Source organism: Cyprinodon tularosa, unplaced genomic scaffold (genome assembly GCF_016077235.1).
Source record: "Cyprinodon tularosa strain WSP-4 unplaced genomic scaffold, ASM1607723v1 ctg801, whole genome shotgun sequence".
Taxonomy (NCBI): Eukaryota; Metazoa; Chordata; class Actinopteri; order Cyprinodontiformes; family Cyprinodontidae; genus Cyprinodon; species Cyprinodon tularosa.
The window spans coordinates 8,859-32,500 of record NW_024039565.1 but is presented as its reverse complement, the minus strand read 5'-3'; the positions used below and the strand labels follow the sequence as shown (position 1 = coordinate 32,500).

At 50.0% G+C, this 23,642-nt stretch overlaps 1 protein-coding gene across 2 annotated transcripts in view; it reads right to left on the bottom strand.

Annotated features, from left to right (window-relative positions):
• LOC119774227 (bMERB domain-containing protein 1-like) overlaps positions 1-22,262 on the bottom strand; it is a 25,521-nt gene extending 3,259 nt beyond the window's left edge. The window contains exons 1-3 of one of the 2 annotated variants that reach the window (XM_038271635.1): positions 22,041-22,262; positions 9,924-10,044; positions 7,775-7,848 (exon numbers count right to left, since the gene is read on the bottom strand). In XM_038271635.1, coding sequence (XP_038127563.1) covers positions 7,775-7,848; positions 9,924-10,044; positions 22,041-22,119 — 274 coding nt within the window. In that variant the 5' untranslated portion in view covers positions 22,120-22,262. The remainder of the gene's footprint in view (positions 1-7,774; positions 7,849-9,923; positions 10,045-22,040) is intronic. The other variant, XM_038271636.1, reaches the window with a different exon arrangement.
• Between the last annotated feature and the right edge of the window lie 1,380 nt (positions 22,263-23,642).

Sequence of the window (23,642 nt, the reverse complement as noted above, 5' to 3'; positions counted from 1 at the left end):
CTTCTCTGATTGGTTGACACGGGGCGTCAAGCAGCAAAAGTTAAATTTTTTCAACTCGAGAACCGGTGCGTTTGTGGCGCGTCAGATGCTTAAACGCGCTGCGGGACCTTTTGCTGCGCCTTGACGAGCGTCAACCATTGACTTTGCATGGAAACTCGCTGCTTCTGTCACGCCAGCTGCGTCCGGTATGAACGCAGCATAACATCTACTTCCAGCCGCCACCAACAGGAGGGGAAAACCCCCAAGAGGCGAGCGGGCCTGAGGCAGCTGCTGCTGGGGATTCCCAGTGACAGCGCAGCGCCGGTATGTGGGGGTCTGAGCGGCTCCCACAGAGAAATAATCTTTGAAGGCAGGATGGTAATCTGGATGAACTGACTGCACAGACCATGTTTTCAGGAGGACTTTCTCACTTCAACATAGATTCTAACTACTTTTTACCCGCTGATCACAGCTAATATAGCCGCCATTGTTCCAGGCAGAGAAAGGAGAGTGTAGCTCCGCCCACCGCGCATCAGACCCACTTCAAAGACGCTTCAGCCGCGTGTTAGAAATAACCTTGTACAAGCATAAAAAATGAAGCAGCACGCACATTTTTGCTGCTCCTGCTGCGTTCCGTCTAAACGTAGCATTACTGCATGTCGCCTTACAGACCCTGCTTCATCTCATAGCAGGAAGTCATGTTGGAAAAGGAAGTATTCATCCCTAAACTCGGCCAGGAACATGAAAATCACCACAATCCTCCCTCTACCAAACTTAACCATTTTCACACATTGCGATCAGCGATGTGGCTGGAAAACAGAGGAAACATCTCAGCTCTGCATCCGGTAAAGCCATGACAGGAAAAGAGTGGAAAACAACAAGAAGAGAGGGATGAAACCTAGAACAGATAATGGATGTCTATTCTATTAACATTTCTCTATCTGTAGAATGGGGCTGTTTTATGTTTTGTCTTCTCAGTTCAGAGGGCCCCCTGCCTGTCTTTGCCTAGGGCCCCACATTTCCTAAACCCGCCCCTGATACTAATTCAGACAGAGCTTCTTTTGCTCTTGTCATGATGGGTATCAGGGAGGCCCAATATGCAGAACACTGACGACACGGATGGAAAGTTTAACAGAGTTTATTTGCAAGTTCTAACATATAATAAAGACTGATGCAATGGTTCTGGGCTGGGACCGGTTCACTGGCGTCTGTGAGAGAGACAGTTTGGTTAGCGAAGGCTTGGCAGAGACTTGACTTGATTGTGTTCAGATTTGTACCTTGATGAATGTAGATGAGGCTTTGGGAGCGGAACTGTTGGGTCTGGAAAAAGCTTGGTTTGGCAGAGTCCTTAAGCTGTTTCAGCGTCTTACTTCTAAAGGCTGGTTTGACCTTGGCTTGTGTTTCCAGCTCGGAAACCTGAGCTGCTAGGAAATCCAGAGAGTGAGTCTTCAGGCTTGGCTCGGAGGGCAGGCTCGGCAGGTTAAGCTTTTCCAGAGCTTCACAGGAGGAAAAAACAGGAAACCTGGAAGCAGAGACAAAAAGGTTAGAATCCAGGTTGGACTCAAAGGAAACTTGGTTCACTAGGGATCTACGGCTTAAGTGCTAACCAACTGATTAAGACACTGCGGCGTCGAGGCAAGGTCTGAAGGCAGCTTAAGTAGTCCAGGTCCTCCAGATGATATCATCAGCTGCAGGTGTGCAGAGCAGCTCAGCAGGGAGGATCCAGGGCGGACTCTGCTGGAGAAAAGGTGTATTTCTCCAGCTCCCAACAGTACCCCCCCCTCAACGACCGCCCCTTGGCGGTGCGGAAGAGGTAGACGGGAGGGAACGCTCATACTCCTCGATGAGAGAAGGGTCGAGGATGTATGAACCAGGAACCCATTGTCGGTCCTCCGGACCGTAGCCCTCCCAGTCGACGAGGTACTGCCAACCGCGACCTCGCCGACGGGAGTCCACGATCCGGCGAACGGTGAAGGCCGGATGTCCATCGACTTCCAGGGCGGGTGGAGGGGAGTCGGATGGAGGGCAAATGGGACTAGAGATGACTGGTTTTACCTGGGAGACGTGGAACGTAGGGTGAATCCTGAGTGTCGGGGGAAGTTTAAGACGGACGGCGGAGGGGTTGATGACTCGAGTGATCTTGTATGGGCCGATGAATCTCGGGGATAATTTGCGGGACATCCCCCTCAAGGGGATGGACAGCCAGACCTCCTGGCCGACCTTGTACTCGGGGGCTGGACGTCTCTTGGGGTCTGTGAACCTCTTAGAGGACTCAGAGGAACGGTTGAGTGCTTGGATGGTCTCTCTCCAAACACGCTGGCAACGACGGATGTGGTGATTGACAGTCTTCACCGATATCTCTCTCTCGTCTGCAGGGAAGAGAGGTGGTTGGTAGCCGAGGCTAACTTGGAAGGGAGACTGACCGGTAGATGCAGACTTGAGTGAGTTATGGGCGTATTCTATCCAGGTGAGATATTGACTCCAATCGGTGAGATTATTGGAGGTGAGACAGCGGAGGGTGGATTCGAGGTGTTGGTTCATCCTCTCAGTTTGACCATTTGACTGGGGATGATAGCCAGAAGTTCGTGACACTTTACAATTTAGAGCAGAACAGAAAGCCTTCCAAACCTGTGAGACAAATTGGGGACCACGATCTGAGAGGATGTCCTGGGGAATACCATGGAAGCGAAAGACGTGCTTGATCAGCAACTGGGCGGTTTGATAGGCCGTAGGAAGCTTTCTGAGAGGGATCAGATGACAAGATTTGGAGAAACGATCTACGATGGTTAAAATAGTTGACATACCTCGAGACTCTGGGAGACCAGTGACGAAATCGATGGCAATATGGGACCAAGGACATGAGGGCACAGGGAGCGGTTGCAGCAAGCCGGAGGGTGGCTGATGAGAGGCTTTGTTCCGTGCACAGGTGGAGCAGGCTGACACATATTCCTTTACATCTCGATGCAAAGTGGGCCACCAAAACCGTCTTGAGATCAGTGAAACTGTTCGGCTCACTCCCGGATGAGCAGAGAATCTTGCCGAGTGCATCCAATGAATGAGACGAGACCTAACAGACGAGGGAACATAGGTACGGTTAGGTGGTCCATTACCTGGATCAGGTTCTGTGGCCAGGGCAGCGTTGATTAAATCTGTTATCTCCCAAGTGACCATTCCAACGGTACATGAGGCAGGGAGGACAGGTTGGGGTGACTCAGGTTGATCCACAGCGTAGAGACGAGAGAGAGAATCGGGCTTGGTGTTCTTAGATCCAGGTCTGTAGGAGATAATGAGATTAAAACGTGAAAAGAAGAGAGACCACCTTGACTGTCGAGGAGTAGCTTGTTTAGTGGACTGGATGTAGGCGAGATTCTTGTGGTCAGTCCACACCAGGACTGGATGCTCTGCTCCTTCGAGCCAGTGTCTCCACTCTTCCAAAGCCAACTTAATGGCCAAAAGTTCTCAGTCCCCAACGTCGTAGTTGTGTTCTGCGGGAGTGAGTTTACGGGAAAAGAAGGCACAGGGATGGATTCGTTGATCAGAGTCGAGTTTCTGAGACAAAACTGCCCCTACACCGGAGTCAGAAGCATCAACCTCTAGGATAAATTGCTTAGATGGATCAGGTTGGATTAGGACTGGAGCTCTGGAAAACAAGGTTTTGAGTTTGTCAAAAGCTGCTTGGGCCTCGTGGGACCATCGAAAAACTCTCTTGGAAGAAGTTAATGCAGTTAATGGGAGGGCGGTTTGGCTGTAATTTCTGATGAACCTCCGGTAGAAATTAGCGAAGCCCAAAAATCTTTGTAGCTGCTTACGGCTTTCTGGAACGGGCCATTCTAAAACAGCTTTTATCTTCTCTTCAGAAGGCTTAACCTGCCCGCCCTCGAGCTCAAACCCTAAAAAGGTAACTGAAGATTGGTGAAACTCACATTTTTCAGCCTTTACAAAAAGTTTATTCTCTAGAAGTCTCTGAAGAACCAGGCGGACATGTCTCTTATGTTCAGATAGATTCTTGGAGTAGATCAGGATATCATCAATGTATACGAATACAAACACATTGAGAAAGTCTCTGAGGACGTCGTTCACTAGGGCCTGGAAACATGCGGGGGCATTTGTTAAGCCGAAAGGCATGACCAAATACTCGAACTGGCCCAAAGGAGTCTTAAATGCCGTTTTCCATTCATCTCCTTCACGTATCCTAAGGAGATGATAGGCATTTCTTAAATCGAGCTTAGTGAAAACGGTGGCTCCTTGTACAGGCTCAAAGACTGAGGCGAGAAGAGGAAGAGGATATTTGTTTTTGATAGTGATTTGGTTCAGGCCTCTATAATCTATACAGGGTCTCAAAGAACCATCCTTTTTTCCAACAAAGAAAAATCCTGCGCCCAACAGGGATGAAGAAGGGCGAATTATTCCTGCAGCTAGCAACTCGTTAATGTATTTTTCCATTGTTTCACGTTCTGGTTTGGAAATGTTATAAAGTCTACTGCTGGGTAACGGAGCACCGGGTAATGACTCGATGGCACAGTCGTATGGTCTGTGTGGTGGAAGGGACGAAGCACTGACCTTACTGAAAACAGGAGCCAAATCATGGTAATCAGGGGGTACCGGAGTAAGGTCAGGGACGTCCATCTCCCCCCCACCTCTAGGGGACCCCACAGTGGGAGCTGCAGAACGGAGGCAGGTCTCGTGACACAATGTGGACCAGAACTCCACATGACGATCGGCCCAATTAATATGGGGATTATGCTTCTCCAGCCATTCATAACCCAGTACCAGCGGGGAACATGCGGATGAAAAAACAAAGAAGGTTATGGACTCTCGATGGTTACCTGAGATTAGAAGTTCAAGGGGTTGAGTTTGGTGGGTGACTTGATGAAGTTTTTTCCCATCAATCGCAGAGACTCTGAGAGGCTGGGTTAAAGGAACCGTAGCAATTTGGAGCTGTTGGACGAGATCGGAGTCTATTAAATTACGTTCACATCCAGAATCAATGAAGGCTGAAAGAGAGAGGCTCTGGTCGAGGAAAAACAACGTGGCAGGTAGCAAAAGACGAGGAGGTTTTTCATTTTCTTCATGGCCCGTCAGACTCCTCAAAACCTCTGACGGGCCCCGGCTTTTGATTTTTCTGGACAGGAAGCAATGAAGTGTCCACTCTCACCACAATAAATGCAAAGTCTTCCCAAAAATCTCCTTTGCCTTTCCTCAGGAGACAACCTTGTGTGTCCAACCTGCATCGGCTCCATTTCAGTTTCTCCAGGATGAGTAGCCTGAACAGGCAAAGGGAGAGGCTGGCTCTTTGGCTTTGGTCTGGATAACTGTTCTGTGGGGGCAGAAACAACAGTCACGTTATTAGAGGCGGGGGCAGAGGAAAATAACGCCAAACTCTTATGTTTGCGGCTGTTTCTGGCCCGAATCCGGTTGTCCAGTTTTATAGTTAATTGGATTAGTTCTTCGAGTGTAGCCGGTTCATCGCGGGTAGCCAACTCATCCTTAATATTTTCGTTTAATGCTTCGAAATAAGCACTCTTTAAAGCACCCTGGTTCCATCCGGAAGCAGCTGCTTTAACCCGTAAATTTATAGAAAATTCGGCCACAGAAGAATTTCCCTGTTTTAAATGAAGCAGAGCTCGAGAATCAAGGGTTTGGTCAGAGTCTTGGTTGAATACCTGGGAAAATTCAGAAACGAAATCTGAATAGTGACAGCTTAAGCTTTCATCTGAGGCAAATCTGGCTTGAGCCCAAGCCAGAGCTCTTCCTGTTAACTGGGAAAGGATAAACGTTATTTTCTTGTGGTCCGTGGGAAAACTGCCAGGACAGTTCTGGAAAATGAGACGACATTGAAATAAAAATCCCTTGCAATCAGTTACGTTACCAGAAAACTTCTCTGGGAGACTTGGGCGGAACTCGGATGACGTCACAGCCGGTGACCTCGGCGGAGGAACTGGACCCGGAAATGGTTGGGTTGCTGGGGCGGTGTTAGCATTACTCACGTAATTTGCGTAGCTTTGGAGCCTCTGGTTTTGCATCTCAATATGCGTGTTTAGTTCACGGAGAGCCAGAGCGTGTCCATTAATTTTAGCTTCTTGCTCCTCTAATCGACGGAGGAGGTGATCTGCTGGGCCTTGTGTTTGGCCGCAGTGTTCTGTCATGATGGGTATCAGGGAGGCCCAATATGCAGAACACTGACGACACGGATGGAAAGTTTAACAGAGTTTATTTGCAAGTTCACACATATAATAAAGACTGATGCAATGGTTCTGGGCTGGGACCGGTTCACTGGCGTCTGTGAGAGAGACAGTTTGGTTAGCGAAGGCTTGGCAGAGACTTGACTTGATTGTGTTCAGATTTGTACCTTGATGAATGTAGATGAGGCTTTGGGAGCGGAACTGTTGGGTCTGGAAAAAGCTTGGTTTGGCAGAGTCCTTAAGCTGTTTCAGCGTCTTACTTCTAAAGGCTGGTTTGACCTTGGCTTGTGTTTCCAGCTCGGAAACCTGAGCTGCTAGGAAATCCAGAGAGTGAGTCTTCAGGTTTGGCTCGGAGGGCAGGCTCGGCAGGTTAAGCTTTTCCAGAGCTCTACAGGAGGAAAAAACAGGAAACCTGGAAGCAGAGACAAAAAGGTTAGAATCCAGGTTGGACTCAAAGGAAACTTGGTTCACTAGGGATCTACGGCTTAAGTGCTAACCAACTGATTAAGACACTGCGGCGTCGAGGCAAGGTCTGAAGGCAGCTTAAGTAGTCCAGGTCCTCCAGATGATATCATCAGCTGCAGGTGTGCAGAGCAGCTCAGCAGGGAGGATCCAGGGCGGACTCTGCTGGAGAAAAGGTGTATTTCTCCAGCTCCCAACAGCTCTGAATCGTTGGTGAGTGTCGGCCTAGTGGTCAGAGCAGCGCTCTGTGCTCTGAGAAGGTTGCAAGCACCGGTTCAATCCCCACAGCCTCCACTCTGGGTCCCTGAGTAAGACCATTAACCCCACACTGCTCCCCGGGCTCCACACAATGGCAGCCCACTGCTCTCCAAAGGGAGGGGTTAAATGTAGAGAGAGAGGGAATTTCTTCAATCGATAGTGAGATCGATAGTTCTATTATTATTATTATTATTATTATATTTCTCAGTACATCGATGAATCTATCCAGCTTTTCTGTTACTATTCATATAAAGGACTCCCACAGCATCAGTTTTTCCTCTCCACTGTCGCTACAAGCATGCTTAGTGTGGGGGATTGTATTTGAGTCAATGAGTCAATGCAATCAACTGGTTTTCCTTAGATAGAAAACTTTGTATCAATTTGACTGTATGATCTGGTTGAACTGTAAAGTGCCTTGAGATGACATGTGTTGTGAATTTGGCGCTATATAAATAAACTGAATTGAATTGAATAGTGATTGACATGCAAGCCTTTAGACGACCTCAATGTGAAATATTTTGTTTTTTTTTTCTCTAGATTTTATGTATAAAATCATTTTTTTAGGAATATAAAAATATCGAAACAAATGTATTATATAGAAAACATTTCCTTGTGTTTCTTTCTTTGTGTTTCTCATAAAAAAAATAGAGGTTTGCATGATGGCACTTCAGCATGATGTGAAAGGTGTGTTTAAGGAAGCGGCGCCATTATAGCGGGGTGATTAAGGTCTGGTTGATGTGTTTTGAATGATCTGTCTTTATGAACATTTTAAAAGCAAATCAAACCCTTCTGCCCATTTCCCACTAAATCACTTCCAACACTGACCAACACATTCGGATCTGAATTCACAGACATTAACTTTCTGCTTCCTTAAACATGTAAACGTCTCCTACCTGGTATAGACACTAATTTGTGAAGCTCCTTCTTCAGACGAGTAATCTCTTTACACAGCTGAATATCATCCATCCTGCACAAAAACAAAATCCACAGGTTAATGCTACACACTGTGCACATTATTATTAATTAATTACCGTCACTTCCATGGTTAGACGCATGCTGCGTACCATCGGGGGGGTGTATAGCAGAACTAGGCAGTTGAAAACTCTGCTTACATGTATGTTTAATACAACTATTCCCTATTTCTGCACATTAATTATGTTTTTCATAAAAATCCTTTTGGCTAAAATGCCATCAGAACGCCGATAATATTAAGTGTGTCTCAGCCCCCCCCCTTCAGTGTCCACCATATTGGATCAGTCCATTTGCTGCACATGTTCAGAAAGGTCCAAACAGACAGCAGCAAACCATTTGAAAACAAACCATGCAAAGAGCAGTGTTGCCAACTTAGCGCTTTAGTCGCTATATTTAGCCACTTTTCAGACCCCTCTAGCACTTTGATTTCTAAAAAGCTCCTAGCGCCAAATCTAGAGACTTTTTTCTGCTACCGGAGACTTTGCAGACAACATCTAAAAGCAGCGAACTCTGCTCTCCAGAGCGAGTAGATTGGTAACCCCGCCTCCTGCTCTCCTCTATCTTGTCTGCTGTCATGATTCATGCAGCTATTATTTCATCCAAATGAAAAATGGAGAACAGATAAGCAGATCATGGCTTGTCTACAGTGAAAAGGAGGACTGGGTTATTTACTTTGGCCGTCACATGAAAGATGAGTGTCAGATTACAAAACAAAGAAAGGAAACAACATGAAAAGGGACAAGTAGAGATGGACAAAATCTTGAACAAGTGCATGTCTATTCTATTAAAATGCTCTGTATCTGTATTAGCGTTACACCAATACCAATATCGGGCGGGGCCCCAATCCAGCACTATAATGGTGGTATCGGTATCAGTGAGTACCAACAAATAGGGCACCGATACCATTTTTAACTACTGTCACCCATTCCAGGTAGGCAATAAAATGTTCTACTGGATTCACTTTGTACTAGTCCTGTTCAAAGGGATTTTTTCCTCTCCACTGTCGCTACAAGCATGCTTAGTGTGAGGGATTGCTGAAGAGTCAATGAGTCGATGCAATCAGCTGGTTTTCCTTAGATAGAAAACTTTGAATCAATCTGACTGGATGATCTGGTGAACTGGAAAGTGACCTGAGATGACATGATGGGAATTGGAGCTATAGAAATACACTGAATAGAATTGAATTTGTCTTTTTCCTGCTTCACAAAGGTAGGCAGCAGCTTGACAAAGCCATGATGGCAATTATTTTACATCCAAGTAGTATGAAATTCTTCATATACACACACACACATCAATTTCAAACAAATGGTATCGGCACAGTAATCCAGTGAAATGGGTCTGTTTTATGTGTTGTCATCTCAATTCAGAGGGCTTTCTGCCTATGTTTGCCTACGGCCCTAAATTTCCTAAATCCGCCCCTGTGCACGTGGGCATTGTCAGTTTCACTATAGCTCTGGTGAATTTCAATGGTGAAGTCCTCTGGAAATCTTCAATAATTGTTGTTGATTGCAGATGTGTCTAGTAGTTCCCATTGATTTAGCTTGTAAAGCGGGGAGAATGGCGCTAGGCTTACCGCACCGTGACGTCACTGCTGGAAGATGGCAGGAGGGAGGGGCTACTATATTTGGGCAAAAATGGCCGCTCCCAGACTCAGTGATCGTGATGAAAATTATTGTTTTTTATTTTTTCACCAATTAATTTTAGTTTTTGGAGGAAGAAATCTTTGCAGCTTTAATTGATTATTTCCACCTTATAAAGCGCTTTTGCTGCTTGTCATCATTGTATTCGTAGTTTCATTACAGATAAAATTCTGAGCCAGAGCTGCGGAAACAAACAATAATAGGTGCATTTCTGCACAAACAATGTGGACTTCCTGCTTTCATTCCAAGCAGCTTGATGGAGGGACTTTAGTTTCCAGTTTGTTGACCCTGACAGGTGGTTAGGTGGTAAAATAAGAATAAAAAACAAAAATCAAAAATGAGCATAGCTGGAATTTTTGCACAGCTGAACATGAGATATTTTAGACACCATTTTTTTTTCGTGGCCTGACAGCTCTAAAGATTCACCTACATGTATCTGAGCTCCGACTCCCTCCTCACCAGGATGTCCCTGATCCTCTCGATCTTGAAGAGCTCGCCCTCGATGTCGTCCGCAGTGATGGTGGAGTCGGCCATGGACACGACGTCGTCCTCTGGCAGAGAGAAACAAGAGGGCAGCTTTAGGTCTAACTCACTGCTTCCAAACATCTCTGGATTTTTGTCGTCTTTTCTTCTACCTATGATGCACCAATAAGAAGCTGTACTAGAAAAAATGTAAAGCTAAATAAGTCATTTTGTCCTGAAATATTGAGGCGCCGTTTGTAAAGCTAAGCAGTCAAAAAATATTTTAACTATTTCATTCATTAATTTATAAAAATCTTTGTTTGTTCAATAAATATTTAGCTCCAAACTAAACATTTATTTTACGAAGTAAGATTTTTATTAATGAATGACATAGTTAAAAAAATGAATTGTAAAAAAAAATAAACCCTTATTTTTCTCTTAAAATGCACTAAATAACCATAAATATTGCTCCTAATTTTTGACGGCTTAATTTTACAAACGGCTCCTCATATAAAATAACTGCATTTGTTCTTGAATTCAAGAGGTAAGTGAGACACTTTGCTAATGGAAGAACATTTACATTTAAAATAAGAAAAAAATAATTGCATTGTATTATTTCAAGCACATATTATCTAACAATCAAATTTTAGGAGTGAAAATATTCATTCCATTGGCAAATCATCTCATTTACCTACTCAAATTAAGGCTATTTTATAATTTTTTCTTTAAATAAGTGCATTTAATCTTGGAATAAGGAGGACAAAAAGACATTTTGCCAATAGAACAAGACAATTTACTCTTGAAATAAGACAACACAATTGCGTTGTCTTATTTCAAGTGCATATTATCTATTTATCTTATTTTAAGAGTAGAAAATACTCATTCCTTTAGCAAACTATCTAATTTATCTGCTCAAATTAAGGGTAAATACACTTAACTTAAGATATTTTTTACTTATTTCTAGATCGTTTCTCCAGTGTTTCTGTCTGTAAGACAATTACTGATATAAAGAACTCAGCAGCGCATTACAATAACCCTTTATGATTGTGCATGTTAAACAGCTGCAGCACGTGGTGTTGGGAAATTGCTGCTCGGCTTGTCAGTAGCTGGCAAGGCTCGGTTAGCCATCCATCACACTTCTACACACACGGAGCACATGTCCACACAGGGCCGACCACCAGAACTGTTTAATTCCAAGTAGCGAGGCCGATAAAGCTGCAGGAGCTCAGTGCCTGCAGATCCACTTCAAAGGCCTTTTTTAAATAGTTATGAGTTACAGTCATTGGTAAGGATAACCACAAACACTCTGTGGCATTCTGCCTTCATTATGTACGACACGAAACTAAACAGAAATAATGAGACGCTTGGAGACTTAATTATTGATGAACAATTAACATTTTTTGAAGGCTTTTATGAATCTGGCATCAGTCATTGTTCTCTGTTCATAGATTAGAGGCTTCTTATCTCTATAGTTCTGCTGCTATAGGCTTAGACTGCTGGAGGACATAGGGACCCCTTTTTCATCATTCTGCTTCATTCTATCTCTATTCTCCCACTCTGCAGAATCTGTTAGTTCAATCTCTAACGTTCTGCTCTCTCTGCTTTTTCTCATAGTAGCTTCATCTGGTCTGTTCCTGTTTGGCTGTGACTCCATCCTGGAGAGAAATATCAGCTGTGCTGCTGCCATCAACACCTTTGTTTCTAGATGTTGGAGCTTGGCCTGTTTTCCAGTGTAGTCCTGTTTCTCTGACTGTGACTTACTGGATGTGCTCTCTTCATCCTCTGACATGGGAGCTGGCTCGGAGCTCGTCTGCCTGGCTGTGTGTTTCCTGGACGGGGCCGCCTGTGGAGCTGGTTGACAGTTGCCTTTTGTATCTATGCTTCTTTTTCTATGTCTGCTTCTGTCTCCTTGAACCGCAGTGGGCCTCAGCAGATGGCCGCTCACACTGAGCCTGGTTCTGCTGGAGGTTTCTTCCTGTTCAAAGGGAGTTTTTCCTCTCCACTGTCGCTACAAGCATGCTTAGTGTGAGGGATTGCTGAAGAGTCAATGAGTCGATGCAATCAGCTGGTTTTCCTTAGATAAAAAACTTTGAATCAATCTGACTGGACCCCCCCCCCCCCCCTTGATAAGGGAGGTCAATCGAACAACCTGTTATCTAAACTAAAAGGATTCAAACTGATCAGAAATAGTTTTATCAGTTTTTTCTAAATTAAAAAATGTTAAAGGAGAAATGATGCCACGTTGTTTTTTTCAACACTTTACTTCCTTTTATTTACTGAAATTAAATAAAAAATTAGCATTTGTTTAATAAAAAGGTTCAGTTTCAACAACCTTTAGTTATAAACAGCTAAATTATTATTTTTTGATTGATGCCATTCTTTGTTTTTGCTTTCTAACTTTAAACGTAAAGCATTTCAAAGCATCACCGTCTACCTTTTGGTAAAACAGTCGATATTTGCTGCTAACAGAATCACGACAAAAGACCAGAAGGAAGGATTTCAGGAAATGATGTCTTCCTGTTTGTGGACTGATTGATTGAGCAGCGCCGCTTCACCGGCTGCAGACGGCCGTAAACACCGCCTCGCCATCTGACTCTCCTGAGCCCTCAGAGGCCTTTTCTTTACACCATCCAGCATCGCTTCAAAAGGTCATTGCTATTCCAGTCACATTCAGCCTGCAGTGAGGTAGACTGACGTTCAAAGTGCAGCCAGGGTGCATCTTCACTGCTTCATAGTAAAAAGACAGAACGGGAGGACGAAACGCTCCTTCCAATTAGATCTGTATGACTCACAGCTAGCTGCTGTGGATTACATTAGCCCTACTTCATCATAAGCCTTAGTTTAAATTGGTGCCGGAGCAGAGACTTCATTTTCTTTTCATTTACAGCTGCGGTATGAAAGCTGAAGGACACACAGTAGCAGAAACACATTCTATGTTTTCTTTTTCTGTTCTAAGAAACCTGGTTGCTGCAAAGTTTCCCTTCGTTTTGCAGAGAGAAGCTGCATCCAGTTTGAGAAAGACATCGTTTATGTTTGTTCTTGGTCTAGTCAAAGTCACGCCCGCCCACAGGGGGGGACAAAGGGGTCAATTGTCTCAGACCCAGGACAGAAAGGGGCCCAAAATTGACACTCTGACCATTAAAAATACAGGCAGAACTTAAGTTTCAGAAAATATTTGTGATGAAAATACTCAATGTTAAAGTAACTATATATGTATATATTATAAAAAAGACTGTGTTGTCCCGGGCCCTAGCAAAGCTGTCAGGTGGTCTGGTCAAAATACAGAACTAAAATCAGTTTATACTTTAAATTTGATGATTTCAAAACAACATGTCTGAACGTGAAGTATTTGGAAATTAAAAAGAGACCAAAATGTTTCTCTCTAGATTTGCAGATCTGCTAAAGTCCTGCTGAAACGCCTGCAGGTGGAGCTGCTACTAAAGTTCAAAAGATCGATTGAAGAGGCTGAATGTTATCATTTTAATATCTATAATTTATTTTAAAGGAAAAGTCCAGTCAGCAAGGAATAATCAATGGATCATTATTTATACCTAAACACAGCCAGGCTGTGTTTCCTGGACGGGGCCGCCTGTGGAGCTGGTTGACAGTTGCCTTTTGTATCTATGCTTCTTTTTCTATGTCTGCTTCTGCCTCCTTGAACCCCAGTGGGCCTCAGCAGATGGCCGCTCACACTGAGCCTGGTTCTGCTGGAGGTTTCTTCCTGTTCAAAGGGAGTTTTTCCTCTCCACTGTCGCTACAAGCATGCTTAGTGTGAGGGATTGCTGAAGAGTCAATGAGTCGATGCAATCAGCTGGTTTTCCTTAGATAGAAAACTTTGAATCAATCTGACTGGATGATCTGGTGAACTGGAAAGTGACCTGAGATGACATGATGTGAATTGGGGCTATAGAAATACACTGAATAGAATTAAAAAATTAATAAACTGCAAAAAAAAGCAAATGTTGAGCAGTTTTTGCCTCAGAATGGATGATATCATTTATATCATTTAAAATAGCAACAGTGTTTGTTGTTTGCTTCTAAGCCGACCTCACACTACTTTATAATAAATGACTCTTAATAGATTTAGAGAGGACTAATTAGGCGTTAGTTAACCAGAACGACCAGATGAGCGTTTGTGGCGTCAGACTCCTGTCGGAGCCTTCATGCTTTACTGCAGAGGCTCCAGAGAACAGGTGAGACTGTCAGCTAGCAGCTATGAGTCATCAGCACACCTTTCACAAATCCTCCCTGCCTTTTCTCTCACTTCCCATTTTCTTTTATTGTTCTCTATGAAGTGACCCTATAGATTATTTAAAACTCCAGAAAATGATCCGCTAGACGAGTGAGCTCAACTTAAAAATCACTTTCCAAACGTCACTGCTGTGTTTCACAGAGGGAAGAGGAAGACAGTGAACGGAAAGATCAAGAAAAACGAAGGTGTAAAGTATAAAAAGAGGCTGGAACAAGACTTAATGTTACTGTGTGGTTATAAAAGTCTATTTGGGGGGGGGGTCAAGATGGAGCCACTAAAAATCTAGGGATGGCCACTGAAACTAAAAGCCATAATTTCAGGGTTGAATCTACTAATGTGGTAAAACTGCCTGTTGAATAATAATGGGATTGTGGCAGTCATGAGTCGATGGCTCAGTGGGTGGCCTAGAGGGTGGCAGTGGTTGATCCAGCGGCTGGATGCATCGGGTGGCAGTGCTGAGTGGCATAGTGGAGGGGCCAGTAGAGATGATCCAAAATTAAAGTGGCCAAGTGGGTTTTGCCTAGAATGGGTGGTCATTCAGCAGTTTTGGTGGTCTAGCCGGGCTGCGCCATAAGAAGTGGCCTAAGTGGGTGGCTTAGTAAGGAAGTGGCCAGTGGCGTGTGGCTCAGTTGGGTGGCCTCAGTGGCGGGCCAGCGGGGTGGCCGCAGGAGTGGCCAGCGGGTTCCATCTGGTTTCGCTCACTGCGGCATTGGCTATGTGGGTTGCTAGTATGAGTGGCCATAGTGTTTCCAGATGCCTAGCGGGGTGCCATAATGTCCAGTCTGGTGTTGGCAAGAGGAAGTGGCAAGACAGTGAGTGAGCAAGTGAGGTGTGCCATGAGGTTAAAGTTATGTGTTGGTTTGCCATCAATAAACACCTCCTAAGATCTTAGTTTGTTGTGTTAATTTTAATGTTACGTCGCTGGCTGTGGCGGAATGGGAGGAAATGCTAAACTGATGCTGTTATTTACCCTGGCCAGCGGGGTGGCCAGCGGGGTGGCCAGCGGGGTGGCTAGTGGGGTGACCAGTAGAGTGGCCAGTGGGGTGGCCAGTAGAGTGGCCAGTGGGGTGGCCAGCGGGGTGGCCAGCGGGGTGGCCAGCGGGGTGGCCAGTGGGGTGGCTAGTGGGGTGGCCAGTGGGGTGGCCAGTGGGGTGGCCAGCGGGGTGGCCAGCGGGGTGGCTAGCGGGGTGGCCAGCGGGGTGGCCAGTGGGGGTGGCTAGTGGGGTGGCCAGTGGGGTGGCCAGTGGGGTGGCCAGCGGGGTGGCCAGTGGGGTGGCCAGTGGGGTGGCTAGTGGGGTGACCAGTAGAGTGGCCAGTGGGGTGGCCAGTGGGGTGGCCAGTGGGGTGGCCAGCGGGGTGGCCAGCGGGGTGGCTAGCGGGGTGGCCAGCGGGGTGGCCAGTGGGGTGGCTAGTGGGGTGGCCAGTGGGGTGGCCAGTGGGGTGGCCAGCGGGGTGGCCAGCGGGGTGGCCAGCGGGGTGGCTAGTGGGGTGGCCAGTGGGGTGGCTAGTGGGGTGGCCAGTAGAGTGGCCAGTGGGGTGGCCAGCGGGGTGGCCAGTGGGGGTGGCCAGCGGGGTGGCCAGCGGGGTGGCCAGTGGGGTGGCTAGTGGGGTGGCCAGTAGAGTGGCCAGTGGGGTGGCCAGTGGGGTGGCCAGTGGGGTGGCCAGCGGGGTGGCTAGCGGGGTGGCCAGCGGGGTGGCCAGTGGGGTGGCTAGTGGGGTGGCCAGTGGGGTGGCCAGTGGGGTGGCCAGTGGGGTGGCCAGCGGGGGTGGCCAGCGGGGTGGCCAGCGGGGTGGCTAGTGGGGTGGCCAGTGGGGTGGCTAGTGGGGTGGCCAGTAGAGTGGCCAGTGGGGTGGCCAGCGGGGTGGCCAGTGGGGTGGCCAGTGGGGTGGCCAGCGGGTGGCCAGCGGGGTGGCCAGCGGGGTGGCCAGCGGGGTGGCCAGTGGGGTGGCTAGTGGGGTGGCCAGCGGGGGTGGCCAGCGGGATGGCTAGTGGGGTGGCCAGTGGGGTGGCCAGTGGGTGGCCAGCGGGGTGGCTAGTGGGGTGGCTAGTGGGGTGGCCAGTGGGGTGGCCAGTGGGGTGGCTAGAGGGGTGGCCAGTAGAGTGGCCAGTGGGGTGGCCAGCGGGGTGGCCAGTGGGGTGGCCAGTGGGGTGGCCAGTGGGGTGGCCAGCGGGGTGGCCAGCGGGGTGGCTAGTGGGGGTGGCCAGCGGGGTGGCCAGCGGGATGGCTAGTGGGGTGGCCAGTGGGGTGGCCAGCGGGTGGCCAGTGGGGTGGCTAGTGGGGTGGCTAGTGGGGTGGCCAGTGGGGTGGCCGGTGGGGTGGCCAGCGGGGTGGCCAGCGGGTGGCCAGTAGAGTGGCCAGTGGGGTGGCTAGTGGGGTGGCCAGTAGAGTGGCCAGTGGGGTGGCCAGTGGGGTGGCCAGTGGGGTGGCCAGCGGGGTGGCCAGCGGGGTGGCCAGCGGGTGGCCAGTAGAGTGGCCAGCGGGGTGGCTAGTGGGGTGGCCAGTAGAGTGGCCAGTGGGGTGGCCAGTGGGGTGGCCAGTGGGGTGGCCAGCGGGGTGGCCAGCGGGGTGGCCAGTGGGGTGGCTAGTGGGGTGGCCAGTAGAGTGGCCAGTGGGGTGGCCAGTGGGGTGGCCAGTGGGGTGGCCAGCGGGGTGGCTAGCGGGGGTGGCCAGCGGGGTGGCCAGTGGGGTGGCTAGTGGGGTGGCCAGTGGGGTGGCCAGTGGGGTGGCCAGTGGGGTGGCCAGCGGGGTGGCCAGCGGGGTGGCCAGCGGGGTGGCTAGTGGGGTGGCCAGTGGGGTGGCTAGTGGGGTGGCCAGTAGAGTGGCCAGTGGGGTGGCCAGCGGGGTGGCCAGTGGGGTGGCCAGCGGGTGGCCAGCGGGGTGGCCAGCGGGGTGGCCAGCGGGGTGGCCAGTGGGGTGGCTAGTGGGGTGGCCAGCGGGGTGGCCAGCGGGATGGCTAGTGGGGTGGCCAGTGGGGTGGCCAGTGGGTGGCCAGCGGGGTGGCTAGTGGGGTGGCTAGTGGGGTGGCCAGTGGGGTGGCCAGTGGGGTGGCTAGAGGGGTGGCCAGTAGAGTGGCCAGTGGGGTGGCCAGCGGGGTGGCCAGTGGGGTGGCCAGTGGGGTGGCCAGTGGGGTGGCCAGCGGGGTGGCCAGCGGGGTGGCTAGTGGGGTGGCCAGCGGGGTGGCCAGCGGGATGGCTAGTGGGGTGGCCAGTGGGGTGGCCAGCGGGTGGCCAGTGGGGTGGCTAGTGGGGTGGCTAGTGGGGTGGCCAGTGGGGTGGCCAGTGGGGTGGCCAGCGGGGTGGCCAGCGGGTGGCCAGCGGGGTGGCCAGCGGGTGGCCAGTAGAGTGGCCAGTGGGGTGGCTAGTGGGGTGGCCAGTGGGGTGGCCAGCGGGGTGGCCAGCGGGTGGCCAGTAGAGTGGCCAGTGGGGTGGCCAGCGGGGTGGCCAGCGGGGTGGCCAGCGGTTGGCCAGTGGGGTGGCCAGTGGGGTGGCCGGCGGGGTGGCCAGCGGGGTGGCCAGCAGAGTGGCCAGCGGGGTGGCCGGCGGGGTGGCCAGCGGGGTGGCTAGTGGGGTGGCCAGTGGGGTGGCCAGCGGGTGGCCAGTGGGGTGGCTAGTGGGGTGGCTAGTGGGGTGGCCAGTGGGGTGGCCAGCGGTTGGCCAGCAGAGTGGCCAGCGGGGTGGCCGGCGGGGTGGCCAGCGGGGTGGCTAGTGGGGTGGCTAGTGGGGTGGCCAGTGGGGTGGCCAGCGGGTGGCCAGTGGGGTGGCTAGTGGGGTGGCTAGTGGGGTGGCCAGTGGGGTGGCCAGTGGGGTGGCCAGTAGAGTGGCCAGCGGGTGGCCAGTGGGGTGGCTAGTGGGGTGGCTAGTGGGGTGGCCAGTGGGGTGGCAAGCGGGGTGGCCAGCGGGGTGGCCAGCGGGTGGCCAGTAGAGTGGCCAGTGGGGTGGCTAGTGGGGTGGCCAGTGGGGTGGCCAGCGGGGTGGTCAGCGGGGTGGCCAGCGGGTGGCTAGTGGGGTGGCTAGTGGGGTGGCCAGTAGAGTGGCCAGTGGGGTGGCCAGCAGAGTGGCCAGCGGGGTGGCCAGCGGGGTGGCTAGTGGGGTGGCTAGTGGGGTGGCCAGTGGGGTGGCCAGCGGGGTGGCCAGCGGGGTGGCCAGCGGGTGGCCAGTAGAGTGGCCAGTGGGGTGGCTAGTGGGGTGGCCAGTGGGGTGGCCAGCGGGGTGGTCAGCGGGGTGGCCAGCGGGTGGCTAGTGGGGTGGCTAGTGGGGTGGCCAGTAGAGTGGCCAGTGGGGTGGCCAGCAGAGTGGCCAGCGGGGTGGCCAGCGGGGTGGCTAGTGGGGTGGCTAGTGGGGTGGCCAGTGGGGTGGCCAGCGGGGTGGCCAGCGGGTGGCCAGTAGAGTGGCCAGTGGGGTGGCCAGCAGAGTGGCCAGCGAGGTGGCCAGCGGGGTGGCTAGTGGGGTGGCCAGCGGGGTGGTCAGCGGGTGGCCAGTAGAGTGGCCAGTGGGGTGGCCAGCAGAGTGGCCAGCGGGGTGGCTAGTGGGGTGGCTAGTGGGGTGGCCAGCGGGGTGGCCAGCAGGGTGGCCAGCGGGTGGCCAGCAGAGTGGCCAGCGGGGTGGCCAGCGGGGTGGCTAGTGGGGTGGCCAGCGGGGTGGCTAGCGGGTGGCCAGTAGAGTGGCCAGTGGGGTGGCCAGCAGAGTGGCCAGAGGGGTGGCTAGTGGGGTGGCCAGCGGGGTGGCCAGCAGGGTGGCCAGCGGGTGGCCGGTAGAGTGGCCAGTGGGGTGGCCAGCAGAGTGGCCAGCGCGGTGGCCAGCGGGGTGGCCAGTGGGGTGGCCGGCGGGGTGGCTAGTGGGGTGGCCAGCGGGGTGGCAAGCGGGGTGGCCAGCGGGGTGCGCCAGCAGGGTGGCAAGCAGGGTGGCCAGTGGGGTGGCCGGCGGGGGTGGCCAGCAGAGTGGCCAAGTGGGGTGGCCGGCGGGGTGGCCAGCGGGGTGGCCAGTGGGGTGGCCGGCGGGAGGGTGGCTAGTGGGGTGGCCAGTGGGGTGGCCAGCGGGGTGGCAAGCAGGGTGGCCAGTGGGGTGGCCAGCGGGGGTGGCCAGCGGGGTGGCTAGTGGGGTGGCTAGTGCGGTGGCCAGTGGGGTGGCCAGCGGGGTGGCCAGCAGAGTGGCCAGTGGGGTGGCTAGTGGGGTGGCCAGCGGGTGGCCAGCAGAGTGGCCAGTGGGGTGGCCAGCGGGGTGGCAAGCAGAGTGGCCAGTGGGGTGGCTAGTGGGGTGGCCAGCGGGTGGCCAGCAGAGTGGCCAGTGGGGTGGCTAGTGGGGTGGCCAGCGGGTGGCCAGCAGGGTGGCCAGTGGGGTGGCCGGCGTGGTGGCCAGCAGAGTGGCCAGTGGGGTGGCTAGTGGGGTGGCCAGTAGAGTGGCCAGTGGGGTGGCCGGTGGGGTGGCCAGCGGGGTGGCTAGTGGGGTGGCCAGTAGAGTGGCCAGTGGGGTGGCCAGTGGGGTGGCCAGTGGGGTGGCCAGTAGAGTGGCCAGTGGGGTGGCCAGCGGGGTGGCCAGCGGGGTGGCTAGTGGGGTGGCCAGTAGAGTGGCCAGTGGGGTGGCCAGCGGGGTGGCCAGCGGGGTGGCTAGTGGGGTGGCCAGTAGAGTGGCCAGTGGGGTGGCCAGCGGGGTGGCCAGTGGGGTGGCCAGTAGAGTGGCCAGCGGGGTGGCCAGTGGGGTGGCCAGTAGAGTGGCCAGTGGGGTGGCCAGCGGGGTGGCCAGTAGAGTGGCCAGTGGGGTGGCCAGTGGAGTGGCCAGTGGGGTGACCAGGGCATTAAACATCCCTGGCTCTGCAGTGGTCGACCCTCATCTCCGGCGTGTTCTGAACGACTTCATGCTTTAGTTCCAGGAAAACGTTATAAAATATAATGTAACTGTCACGGTCTTTGTTCAGTTTCAGTTTTCTTTTAAGTTTTCAGTTTCACTTTGATCCATGTTTTTTTTTTTTTTTTTTCTTGGTTAAATTCGCATTTTGTTGTGTTTTCTGGATATATTTGAGTTCTTAGGTATTTCTTGGTTGCCCTCTGCTGGCCTCTTGTGTTGGTCTCATTTTCCCTAGCTCCCTTCTAGAATCATCTGTTCACACCTGCTCCCAATCAGCTCTTTAGTCCAGACTTTTTTCAGTCTCCCGTATATATTCTCCCTGTGCAGTTCCTCACCCCAGGTTTGCTTTCCCTGATGTCTCCAAATTTCTGGCTTTTCTGTATTTGTTATGTTAGATTTTTGGTTTCCTGCCTCAGTTGCCTGTGAGTACTTCATTAAATCTATCAAAATCACCTCTGCATCATTTGGGTCCTCAAGATCCTCCACCAATCGTGAAAGTAACAGTCGCAATTGTGTAGTGTCTCTAAAGTCGTAGGGAAGCGGCCGTTCCAACCGTTGCATTTCCGAATTCTCCTGAGTGGTGCCCGACTTTACACAAGTGAATAAAGTGAATGTGATTGATCGTTTGTCAAGAAGGCAGGATTGTTGTGGCGGAAGGTTCACAAGCAAGTTTGTTTGTGGCCGGTTTGTGGGAAGCATCTTGCTAACCAGTTAGCTGCTTAGTGCTAGCAGGTTCCCAATGGGAAATTCCATTGGGACCAAGTAGCACTAAATTGGTGACTTAGAAACGACGCTGTCAAGGAACGCTATGGACAGCGGAAACATGCAAGAGGAGGAGAGTTTAGTGTCGGAGGTCGTGGATGAGTCTCCTCCGTCATCCATTTTTTATTTAGAGGAGGAAAGCGGGGACGAAGATGTTGTGGAAGAGGACGCCAGGGCGGCAGAAGCTTGGTTTGGTGTAGAAGGCTTCCAGCCGTACATGTTTGAGCCCTTGCCTCGCAACGCTGCCAGTTCTGTTAGCTCTACGCCTGCCGAAGACACAGACGTCCATCCCCGTGAACACTGGGACGCAACTCAATGGGAAAGGAAAGGATTCTGGTTTCAACCGTTGCGTATATTAGCTGCGACATATGAATCAAGATGCTATGACCGAAAACATTTGATTGACAGATGACCGTTGATATATGATTGGCCGAATTTAGGTGTTCAGGCTGACGTAGAACTAACTGGCCTGCAGAAGATAACGGAAAAAACACAGATTTTAAGACAAGATTGAAAAAAAAAAAAATTAGACATTTTCTAAATCTTGGGGCAATATGGTCTGATAAAGAGTAAATTTATATGAACACAGATTTACCTTCACAGCCTCAGAAGGGAAAGATTTATGGACAAAAAGTAAACCTGGACATGAAATGATGTTTTGTTTTTATAAAGTATTTTTATAATAATTTTTGTTGCTGGTATTCATAAAAATATCCTGGTGTGATAACTTAGTATACGTTTGGGTGGTTTTTGGCCGCCACTGCTGCTGACATTTAAAAACCTGACACGTCAACAAAGACACTCAAACAGCTCCTAAAGGTACTCAGACTTTTAAAATGATCAAATCTAAATTCTAAAACAAGAGTTCAAACATTGTGTGTCTTCCTCATCTTATTTTATTCTTTACACTGTTTATATGGGAAGGTTCTAATTAGACTTTATTTTATTCTGTCTTATTATATTTCATTCTTCTTACAATCTTATTTTTCTTTCTTCTGTAAACAGTTGCAAATAATTTCCTGCAAGGGATTAATCAAGTAATTCTGATTTTCTGATTTACAAACACACTAAAAGAAAAGACAAACACAGTTAAATACTTATAGAAGGTGCAGTTAAATTGTATTTCACAGGAGGCTAATGTCTTTACCAGAGTGAAAATAGGTCTATATTTGTCAGATTGAAGGCTGTGAAGTAGATAGACAGACAGAAGGAGCTTTTCTTAAACCAACCTGTTTGTTTGGCATCTCTGCTCCATGCTGTACGCTCCAGTGAACCATACTGATGAGCAGATCCTTGCTTCTTCTCCATCGGTGCTGCAGCTGCTCTCCGGCCGTAGAGGCAGGCTGGCAGCACAGATAACTGGAGGGGAGGGTCTTACAGGCGGGTTGTTGATGTATTTCTGAGTCATCAGCAGTCAGTCATGGATGCACCGAGGCAAAGACAGCCAGATGTTCCAGAGGTTCCCACCAGCAGGTAGTGTGGATGTGTTACACGGCACCATCTGGTGACATCTACGCGTAATTACACCATCCAACATTCCAAGATAAATAAAACATATGTTTCTCTTCCCATCTACAAAGCTTTTTCATTTCAAAATTTTGAATTTTAAAGTTATTTCTGACATTTTGAACTGATATAGCTTCCTGGATGGGAAGAGAAATTTCTTCAAACTTGGAAACAAAGTCCACTGGATTGTTTTTTCTTTACTTTTTTTCAGCAGCATACACCATCCAACAGTTTGCACATAAATAAAAACACATAAAACAGCAACTTTTCTACAAAAACAAATCATTTATTTATTATACATCGACATTCCCATCCTTTATTTATAACAAGGAAAACATAATGTGCAAAATACATCATGAATTTGAAACCCATGATTTTTCCCCCTGCTGAGCCGACACACACACACACACACACACACACACACACACACACACACACACACACACACACACACACACACACACACACACACACACACACACACACACACAGACACACACCTGATCACACATCGTCACTCCACCTTCTGAGGCCTTCAAATACACAAATCACATCTACTTGATTTTATCCAGTTAAAACAGAGACATAAAGGGACAGTTCAGCATTTTTAAAGTGAGGTTCTGTAAGAAAACTATCAGCATTTAACATTTTACCGGCCACATAAGCCTTGGCGTCTATCTCTGACGCTGAGAGGAACCAAGACCAAAGCCGACTTTTACTGTCTCACAACAGCAGTTTATTCAAACACTTTAATAAACCTTTAAACCAGGCATCCCCAAAGTCGGTCCTGCAGGGATGCTCTCCTGCTCCAGCACAGCTGATTTCCATTGATTGCTGATTAACAGGCTTTTGCTGAACTGCAATCATCAGAATCAGCTGTGCTAAAGCAGAGAAACCTCTAAAACCTGCAAGACAGCAGATGCTGATGATTATTGAAGGATGAAGGAGCTTAAAAATGATCCTCCTACACTGAGAATAAACCCCTTAAAGTGCTTCAAAGTACAGCAGAGTAGGACTCCATGAAAAAGCGTGATGCTGCCATTAATCCTTGGATCTTGTATCAGGCAGAGCCTGAGGAAAAACGACTCGCATGTTCGCTGTAGGTATCAGATCTGCTCTTGGCCTCGCCCCTTTAATGATGTCAACATATGGCTACTCCACTCAGACAAAAAGCATTGCACATGTTTCTTAAGGATCAAATCTCTTCTGAAGTCTCAACATATTATTACCTATATTTGCTATTATTTTAAATTTCACTGGCGATCTAAAGTAGCCGAAAGTAGAAAACAATCATTGCCAGTCTTGAAGGAAAGTACTGCGTTCTA